Raw genomic sequence first — 10,259 nt, forward strand, 5'->3', positions numbered from 1 at the left:
TTCATCTCCTCCGTTTTCAGCCCCAGTAGCTGCCGATGGGAGTTTATCTATCCACGCTTTGATCCAGACTTTAACATCTCAACAACTACTGGAAGATGTGTACAGACAGCCAACAAATGATGAAGTCTCAAACAAAAACAAGTGTAAAATATGTCCCGATTTAAATGACTTTGTTCACTCCAGACAAATGTATAAATCAAGGGACACATTTATGGAAATTGTATCATTTAGCAATTGCCACAAAAAGTATGATTTCAGCACCAGTATAACATTCATAAGGATACCCAGCCCCGCTCTTTAACGGCTTGAACTCTCAGCCACGCTCCACAAGCGGTCGACGGCAGATTACCTCACATACTGACATAACATCAGCAAACTCCAATCACTCGCGAATGGTCCTGTAAGTATTTAACAGGAGCTTGTTTCTGCCATTCTTTAAACATGCTGGACAATGAGAGAATCTGATCTCGGCTTAATGGCTTTGCACAATCAATTCTGCGATGCATCCCGAGCAGACAAAATGCCTCCAGCTGTCTGAGAAAAGGCGTCCTGCAGGAAGAGAGGTAGGTGTGTGTGTGTGTGTGTGTGTGTGTGTGTGTGTGTGTGTGTGTGTGTGTGTGTGTGTGTGTGTGTGTGTGTGTGTGTGTGTGTGTGTGTGTGTGTGTGTGTGTGTGTGTGTGTGTGTGTGTGTGTGTGTGTGTGTGTGCCAAATCTGAGTGACTTACACAAAAACAACAGTTTCTTTTAAAAAATAAAGAAGCCCAAACGGTTCCATAATCCACCCTCACTAACGTCCCTAAAATGAAAACTGAAGTGGATATCTGGTGATCAAAGTCTTGTGATGGTTTTGATTGTAAATACCCTCTCATGGGACTGCTCACACACAGTGATCACATTGTTTTGTGTGTGTGTGTGTGTTCAATTACATCACACCTGCCTGCTGGCGTCACAAAGTGTGATTCTCTCTCGACTTGCCATTTTAAGTCAACTCAGCTACCTCGTCAACAGGTTGTTTAATAAAGCATCATATACGACATTCAGAACATTGATATGATAATAATAAGATACACTGGAGAGAATGAAGTCTCTCTTCCTCTGTGTGTGTGTGCGTGTGTGTTGTTATCCAAGCTCCTCCTTGCTTTGTTGACATAGTCGGGCCAGCTTTGATTACTTTTAGTGCATGTTAGTGCACGTGAGCGTGACCCACTGGTTAGCGCACGGCCGCCGCCTTGCACTGCTCTTATACGGCTGTAATAAACACCGTCTTTTGACTTTTGCTGTAGTTTGTACTGTTAGCGCTGTTAGCGCCGTTAGCTACGCCTGCTCGGTCGACGCCATGTTGAGAGCTGCTGAGAGGCAATCGAAATGTCCACAATCTCGTATTATCCACCTTTAAAAAGTTAAAATTCTATAAAATATATATATTTTTTTCCTCATAAGTATTTCTGGACTGTTTATTGGTGGAAGTGGGACAGGTATAACATTTAATTATATTTACGTAATAACCAGTTTTTGTTTTACTTTGATACAGTCAGACATGTCAGGAAGTTGTGGGGAAGAAAAAAGAAAAACAGACCAAAATATGTACAAAATCCTAATGAAAAACTTTTAAATTCAGCCTCATCAATCAGCAGTCAAACGTCTAAACCGTTATAAAGCAGCCTATTAATGATTTGCTAAAGTGTAAACACACTGCACACTTGGTTTGTGGCCAGCACGGCACACATACCTCGGATAACTATTCCAAACCCCCGAGCTCTTCCCAGCCCAGACGAGGTGTGCATTCCTGGCCAGCTATCCAAAGCTGTCAAAGGAATCTGAAATTTCATCCTTTTCAACCCCCCCCCTCCTCTGCTACCCACCACAGTTTGTCTCCGAAACACTCTCTGCTCTCCTCCAGCTCTCCTCACACACCGTCTTTGTGTGCAAAAAAAAAAAAGCCTCAACACATGAATACACACTTTGCACGAGGATTTCAACACGGACAGGTAAACCTACCGCACGGTGTGCAGACTGGCTTTGCATACAGCGATTCAACAGATTTCTGGTGACAAAGGGCCTGAGTGTGAGCCGTCTGGCTCAGACACGTTATAATAACATAGTGCTGATACAACTAGACGACCATCAGAAAACAGTCTTTTTATATTTGATAAAAAGCTCTGGAAACACTTTTTCTCATCTTCTTGATCCAAAACAGACGAATAAATTGTGCCAAAGTCAGAGCAGGACTGAGGTTTGGGCTTTCTGTTTGCTGCATTGCTTCTCTCACTGCTTTCAAGTGGGCGGACTCAGTTGGGGGAAAAAAGGCGATGTCACAAATTGTGTCGACCAATCAGAGTTCAGCAGTATTTGAATCAAAATGTGATGAAAGTTGTCGGGTTGTTTGCTCATGTTGTGATCAAACCACACCCACACAGTCCATATGGAGGAGATTATTAGTGTTTAACTCTTCATTAACAACAACTTAAGAGCTTCAGCTTTAATTGTTGCTTATTTAGTAATGAGTATGATATTATTATGAAATATTAGTCGTGTAAGTGGTTCTCAAACGATTGGATTTGCTTGCTTCCTTCTGTGATTATAAACTGAATACTTTCTGACTTCTGGTCAGAGCAGATAAACATTTTAGAGGCTTAGCCTCCTTTCTCTGATCAGAACATGGGGATTATAGTTTAGAGACAAAGTCACAGCCTCCTTTGCCTTCATGAATGAGTCTAAACTTGCATCATCTCTTCCTCTGCGCGCTATCACCGGAGCCTGGGCGCCATCATACGTGAGCTTCATTTACTGAGTGGGTTAACAACACTGTGAATGAGTTATGTTTGCCCACACAAGCATGTAGGCACATCCACATACAAACAAACCCTCACACACACACACACACACACACAGAGAGAGGCTGGCTTCAGATTGCTGAGTCATCGTTGCAGCCGCACTAGTACTGCTGTTTCTCCTCATCTGCTCGACTGGAGTTGATGCGTCACACTGGGAGCCTTTTTTTTCTAAAACGTGGCCCTAATCTGCAGCGAGTTTTTCCACAGCCGTGCACCACATGAAAGGCGTGAGGCCGCTTTCATTTAGCGTCCCTTAACCCCAATAAGCAGAGTCAAAAAGTCAAAAAGTCAACACAAAAGAAAAAACACAAAGCTCCCCCACACACTATAAAAAATGTCTTGGTTGGCTTTACTTGAAAACTGAAATGTTTCCCACTAAACTCACATTATTAGCAGGCCTCCCTGTTACGGTTAGATCACAAGAGGTCAAGACAAAACATCACTTTTATTTTTATCTCTGGATTTGCACCTCACGATTCCCAACATTTCCAAGATGCTGTAACTGGAATTCACTTGTCAAAATGTACTAAAACAAAAGTTAGCTGGAAGCCGCTAATGCCATGCTACAACTTCTAAAAGCCAAACAACCTCCACGGTCACTCGAGGCTACCACACTAATCAAACTATGGTTTTGATTAATGACCCTACTTATCTCAATTGTCAACAGTTATTTGGAACAAAGCAATACGCAAAGTGTTACAGAGTAATGTTTGATGCAGCTGCCAGAAAATCTTTTCCAAAAAACATTTTTACCCTGTTAAAAAAAAAAGAAATCGGAGCTGCAGCATCAATTTCTTCTGCGGTACCGCTAAGGGAATAAAACACGGCCAAGAACCTTCAAATCTCGTTCACAAATTTAAGCCTCGGTCATTCATCATTTCTGAAGTCCGTGCCCTTTGCAGAGGAATAGAAACTTGTCCAGCTGCAATTCAAGCCAGACTCATGTTCAGTGGAGAACAGCCCAACAACATAAGGTCACACAAAAACTAAAAGGCGGCTTTGTCCCATCAGCAGAAAAAAAGAAAAACCTGTTGCCTTTAGTTTGACCCACATGGCTGGGTTAAATCCACCTATTTGAAGCCAGCTCTTTTGTCCGGGGGGGGGGGGCATGTTGGACGGCTGGCTGGTTGCTCAAAAAGTCACAAATTCATTCAAACTGGAGGACTCCAGTCAAAACAGGGGCAGTGGCCTTTGATACAACTAAGCCAGAGACTAATGAAACAGATGGAACACCACAAGCCAGGTGTCGAGCCCGTCAGAGAGCGATGGAGATGTGAAGCTATCAGCTTGTTCTGGTGGACCAGAAGCAGAAGAAAGGCAAAGTGAAAGGAGAGACCTGCAGAGCTGTGGCCCATGGCCTTTGCTGACGGGCTAATGCATCGCATTACTTTTAGTAATATGTGACATAACAATGCATTCTAGTCAGGCTGGGCGATATGGCTGAACTCAATGTAACAGTATTAGTAGGATGGTTTTATTTTAAATATTAAGGCTGCAACTATTAATCTGTAAATTTTTTAATTAATGAATCAATAAACGGTAAAACAAATTCCAAATCACAGGTTCATGTAGCCCATCTTTAAATTAAAATTTATAACATCAAACAACATGCCAATCACTGATTGTTGGAGCCATTTCACAGCTGGCCAATGAGGGGTGCTGTGGGCGGGACATAGCAGGGAGGACGGGTAGACTCATTTGTTACAGGTGTGCAGCACGGCGAGCTCCATGGGTCAGGGTAGATGGTGGCCTTTTATTTAGGGTAAAACGTACTTTCGTTAAAGCTTATCAATAGATGTGTTTATGCGACTTGAAAGTTTGGGCTTTTATAAAAGAATGTTGGTGACAACAAAGGACAAAGAGGCAATCTAAGCATGTGATCTACACCAGAGCCACGCGCACAATTACTGAGCAAAACTAAACAAGCGTCAACACTCATCACTGAAGACTAAGAACACCTAAAGATATCCACATGTAAGAAGCTGGAACCAGCAGATTCGTTTTAGTGTTTAAGACGTTCAGAGCGGTGATCGCGCTGCACAGAGTGGACGTAGAACCGTGTCTGAACCGGTTTCAATGTATTAACACAAGACTGGTGATTACTATCAACAAACAGACTTGTTTGTCTTTGACCAGGCTGAAGAATTTGACGGGGGCCTCTTGCATTCACTCACTAGCTTACATCTAAAATCACAGCTGGAAGGGGGCTGGGGGGGGGGGGGGGGGGGCAAACATCTGTGTTAAACAAGGCCCTCTTATTGAGTGAAGCACAGGCCACAGTCTGACCAACCCTCTGTGAATGTTTTATCCCTGATGGAAATTAGTGGTCATCATGTTGGAATAATAATAAAGTTTTACAGCCTTCCATTTCTTGCCCCGTTTTTATTTTTTATGTCACCGTCAGACAAAAATCTTGGGCTTCCTGAAGCCAGATAGCATCTAGTGCAACGGGGGAGTCGCTGTGATTATTTGTGTGCTCTGACGGCGCTTGGAACGCTTTTACACCTGAGATGCCGATAAGGCATCCGCACAAGTGCCTATTCGGCCCACAAACAAAACCAGGCTGTGATGATAAGCGTCGTCGTTGTCCCGAGTGCGACAGGATCCTCGCTTCACGAGGCGAGGGTGAGCAAATCGGACTGCTCAAGCTCCACACTGAGCCGAAGTGAGAAGTCCGTCCCACCTGGGTTCGTCTCTGTTTATGTCCCCGCGATAACCTGCTCTTTTTTAATCTGAGAGGGTCAAACCGAAGTCACAGTCATCGGTAGAGGCTGTGTGATTACAAGCAGATGACAAGAGGAGCGCTCACTTCTGAGGGAACGAGTGTGTAAAAGTGCGTGGGCTGAGCTGTTGACTCTGGTGAGCATTTAAAAAAAAAAAAAAAATGATTTACCTTTGCTGAACGTTTGACCTACTTCTTCCCCCCTGTGTGTGATGAGGAGATGGTGGAATAAGCATCACCAGATGGCCAGACAAGACGCATGTGTGTGTGTGTGTGTGTGTGTCAGTGCTGCATTCCAACCGGTGTTGCACAGACTGCGCGACCTATTCGGTGTAGACGAGTCGTGCGAGGAGCCCGCATACACACATGCAGCGCCCTTCAAAGCCGTCTTGCCTACAACAACAGTCCATCTTGCTCGTGTTACATGCCCGGGCAGGCGGCCGGTCCAAGTCCACCGGCTTACTGTACTTCAGTTTCACACGTGCACTTCATCTTTTCTGCAGTGCAGTCACTCGGGTTCAGTCGAGTCAGTCGGCGAGTCCGTCGCAGTTCAAAAGCTCTCCTTCCCTCGAGAGTCTCCGGCCACCTGAGCTCGGCTGCAACTTCAAAACAATCTGACCCGAGCGGGGACAGTCCCACCCGGCATGCCACACACCGGGGGGGGGGGGGGGAGACGACCAACAAAACCGTGACATCAAATAAGTGGAGTGCTGTTGAGGCGGGGCTATGCGACGAGTGTGAGCAGTCAGGGGAGAAACGGGGAGGGGGGGAGGGGTGCATCAGGGTCAGGAGGTGGAGGGGGAAGGGCTGGCTCTGCATTTCACATTTCTAGGCAAATTCCTAGATTTCAAAGTTTACCTGGAACCACCAGAGGATGAAATGTGTTCTTCTTTCAGATGTTACTGACAATCCTGTACAACCAGCGTGTGCCATGGAAAGCAGATTTCACTGCAGGGCTGCAACAATACGTTGTCTGTCTCAGCAATTCACCAGATACTTTGTTTGGCTTTTTCAATTATTCATTCAACCCAGTGTTAGAAAATAAACAGCTTGTTTTGTCCAAACGACAAACCAAAAATCAAAGATATTCAGTTAATAATGATACACAATTGAGAAAAGCACCAAATGCTCATCATTGAAAACCAATTGTGTGGTAATGTTGCTTGATAACTGCATCAAACAACGGATTGCCAAAATTGTTCTCAATCAATCGTCCATTGATTGACTACACATCAGCCAGAACTTCATGTATCAGCTCCTTCTCTGTCTCACAGCGGGCCGATCGGTGAAATAATTCCTCTGTAGTTTATGGTAAGTAGCAGGAAAACAGAAAGAGGGCTGTATTTGTCTATGTGTGTGTGTGTGTGTGTGTGTGTGTGTGTGTGTGTGTGTGCTTGCTTGTCCTTACCTCTTGAAAGCCTCCGTGGGGTTCCTCTCACACTCTCCGGGCTGTAAAGTGCTCTGCACAGCCGGGTCTCGCACCTTCTCCTCGTATCCCGGCACCAGCCCGCTGCGGCAGATCTGAGCCACCAGACCTCGGATGAACCCGCCGATGCACAGCGTGTCCGAGTCGTCCGCCCGGCAGAAGTGGAAAGCCAGGCCCTGCTGCTGCAGGCCCCGGTGCGTTCCCTGGGCCGACGCGGGCCACAGCAGCTCTGTGCACAGTGCGGTTTTCCCGCTTCCCGGCCCCCCCACCAGCAACACTCCCCAGGAGCTACCCGACTTGGTGGATCCCACTGTCAGGGTGCCGGGGTTGGACGCGCCCCCGCCGGGCGTCAGCGGCGGCTGCTTACTGGGAGTGCTGGTCACTCCGCTGAGGCTGTTGGTTTTCTCCTGGAGGCAATGCTGGATCTTGTGGAAGACCCACTCCCGGCAGTAAAAGCGCTTCCCCTGCAGCAAACTGGTTTGGGCCATTTTGATCAGGTGCTGCTGTTCCACCTATTCCTCCTCTTCATAGGGGTCCCTGCGCTCCGACCCTCACATTTTCAACTCCAACAAAGGTCGGCGGTAAATTCGAACATCCATGTTGACGGCTGGAAAAAAACGTGCCTCTCAGAAAGCAGGTTGCAGTCTAGCGGTCCGTGGCGTTGACGTTAAGGAGACGCCAGAGTGAAGTTGGAAGCAGAGCCGCTGCAGATGGCAGGGAAAGCAGCCGAGCTATGACGCGATACAGAGAAATCTGGGTCAAAATAAAAAAAATGGAAATCAAAACTGAGGCTCAAACCATAGATTTTCCACCAACTTTTTCCACAGCTTTCCCACTGGTTGAACTGAGTGCTCCTTGTTATTATGAGTGTGTTGCTTTAGCATGGCGCTGGGCATGGCAGGGCACCCGGCTCTTGAGTGCATCCACTGGCGAACTCGAGCCACCGCCGCTTGATACAATTAGCCATGGGAGTTGCTGATATATTTCCGCTCGTGCATTTCAGATGCTACCGGGGGTGACCAAAGCGTGTTTCCATTACATTAACACGGAGGGGACTTGCCAGCGTAGAGTCAATTTCTCCAATAACATTCTAAGACTGGCTCTTTTCCTGGAAAACAAGAGACAGAAATAAAGGCTAAATTAGGACACATTTCAAACAGAACTTAATGCTTTATGCACAATTACCCATCCTGCCCAAGGAGATTGTTTAGATATGATTTACAGTCTTAGAGGCAAATGTGCACATTTATCAGCTTTAAACGCATATCCCATACAAGCGGCAACAGTTTGCACATTATTGTTATGGATATTTGCCAAACCCACGAAGAAGGGTAAACTCCTCTTCCTGCAGCTACAGAAAGGTAGATGCTGTCAGTTTTTTTTTTCTCTGTGCTTTCATCCTCCTCGGCCCACACCAGCAGGCTGCCTGCCCTGCAACTAAATTCTTGGCAGGGGTTCGTCCAGTTTCTCTAGTCTATCCACTGATCTCCCCCCCCCCCCCCCCCTCCTCCTCCTCCTCCTTCCTTCCTATGTGGCTTTAAATCCCAACACAGTCCACATCCGTCCTGAACTGTAAGGGGTGGTGGTGAGGGACCCCCTCTCCTGCATTTACAGGGGTCGTTTGCATGGAAGGTAACCCCGCCTCAGGCTCTAACAGCAACTAGAAAGCTCCGCTTAAATCCAGAGTGAGAGTCTTGGATTGGGAACGGCGTTAAGTGCCACGATGATGGATCTTTAAAAATAAAAAAAGGAGATGAAATTTAAGCATCCCTTGATTTGATTTCTGATGCTTTTTTTGGGGGGGGGGCTAACTGCAGTTTATTTAGCCCTTCATCACAGTCTACTACTGCTTCTCTACACTGGAGCTAATGCAAAATATTACCCAGCGTCTCCAGCCAAGAAAACACACACACACACACACACACACACACACACACACACACACACGCGCAAGCGCGCACACACACGCACAGGCTTGCTGGTTACTTTGTAACGCTGCCAAATAACAACACGGGCTGCGATATATGTCCACCTTTCTGTGTGTTAGTATTTTCTGAGGCGCTCCCTGCCTCCCAACACAAAGCTCACCACATTAATATGACACACATCAAAAAGGGTCAGTGGTGTTTTGAGGCGAAAAGGCGACACACACACACAAAAAAATCAATGAGAGCAAACGACATGAATTCACTCCGGTGAATAGAAAAGGCAGCACAAGTCTTTTGTATGGCCACACAAACCTCACCCATTTCAGATGGGATACAGTTTACACCTATGGGGGCTTTAAAAAAACGTCCAGACTAGCTAACAGTTGCATGCTTTTAAGAGAAAACCCATCAAAAAATGAACGAATACGACCTGTCGTGTCCAAAACTGTTCCTTAAACTTCAATGTAACCAATTGTGGAACGTTTCACTGTTTTCGCTACAGTTTCAAATGTCTCTCACAGCCCCCCAAACGGTTTTCCTCTCACCTCTTGCCGATTCCTCCTGGTGTTTTTTTTTTTTTTGGGGGGGGGGGGTTGGCTTGCCGTGTCCGTAGTCTACACCCTTTCTGCCCACGTTAAAACCAAACGCTTCACGTGAACCATTCGACCGTTTCCTCCGGTGCAATTCAAAGCCCAAATGTCTGCATTTGAGCGACGCTCGTGTCTTTTCTTTGAGTCGGTCTCTTCTTTCCCGTCGGTGTCGGCTCCTCCTGCTGCCCGACACAAGCTCCACAGCGAGCCGACTGACTCTCCGCCTCCAAACGCTCTACATCCCTCTCCACTGCATGCACACAGCACACGCGCTCCAATGGGCGACGCGGGGTCTTCTGGGACTTGGTGTTTTACCCTCTAGTCGCCATTTATTAAATAGAACAAGGGCGATACAATATTGGGTTGATTAAAAGTGAAGTAAAGATAAATTGCAAATGATTATGTATTCCCATACGTATGTTTATATAGTCACACGTATTCAAATTAATTCAGTTTGGCTTTGCGTTGGCATTTTCGAGAATTTAGTTCATGAATGTAGTCAACTTCAAACAATTTTTGTTTTGTTTTTCATCATAAAAATATGTTATCCATTTTTAAAATGTAATTTCAATTGATAAATACTGCAAACAAAATTTGCTTCCAAAATACATGCGCGGCAGAAGTCTTCTGTTGTACTGGCGGATATGATAAATGATATTTAGGCAGGTGTGCTCTCTAGCGTTATTCCAATTACACCCTATAGTAAAAACACAAGAAAACAATGCAACTAATCTTTTTATGTCTGTTTTTTAAACACAT

The 10,259-nt window shown here is 45.8% G+C and overlaps 1 protein-coding gene across 2 annotated transcripts in view; it reads right to left on the reverse strand.

The window, feature by feature from the left end:
• ankrd50 (ankyrin repeat domain 50) overlaps positions 1–9,645 on the reverse strand; it is a 34,532-nt gene extending 24,887 nt beyond the window's left edge. For both annotated transcript variants that reach the window (XM_079167720.1, XM_079167719.1), the window contains exons 1-2: positions 9,456–9,645; positions 6,965–8,090 (exon numbers count right to left, since the gene is read on the reverse strand). In XM_079167720.1, coding sequence (XP_079023846.1) covers positions 6,965–7,470 — 506 coding nt within the window. In that variant the 5' untranslated portion in view covers positions 7,471–8,090; positions 9,456–9,645. The remainder of the gene's footprint in view (positions 1–6,964; positions 8,091–9,455) is intronic.
• Positions 9,646–10,259: the final 614 nt, after the last annotated feature.

This window comes from Pholis gunnellus, assembly GCF_910591455.1.
Source record: "Pholis gunnellus genome assembly, chromosome: 10".
NCBI lineage: Eukaryota > Metazoa > Chordata > Actinopteri > Perciformes > Pholidae > Pholis > Pholis gunnellus.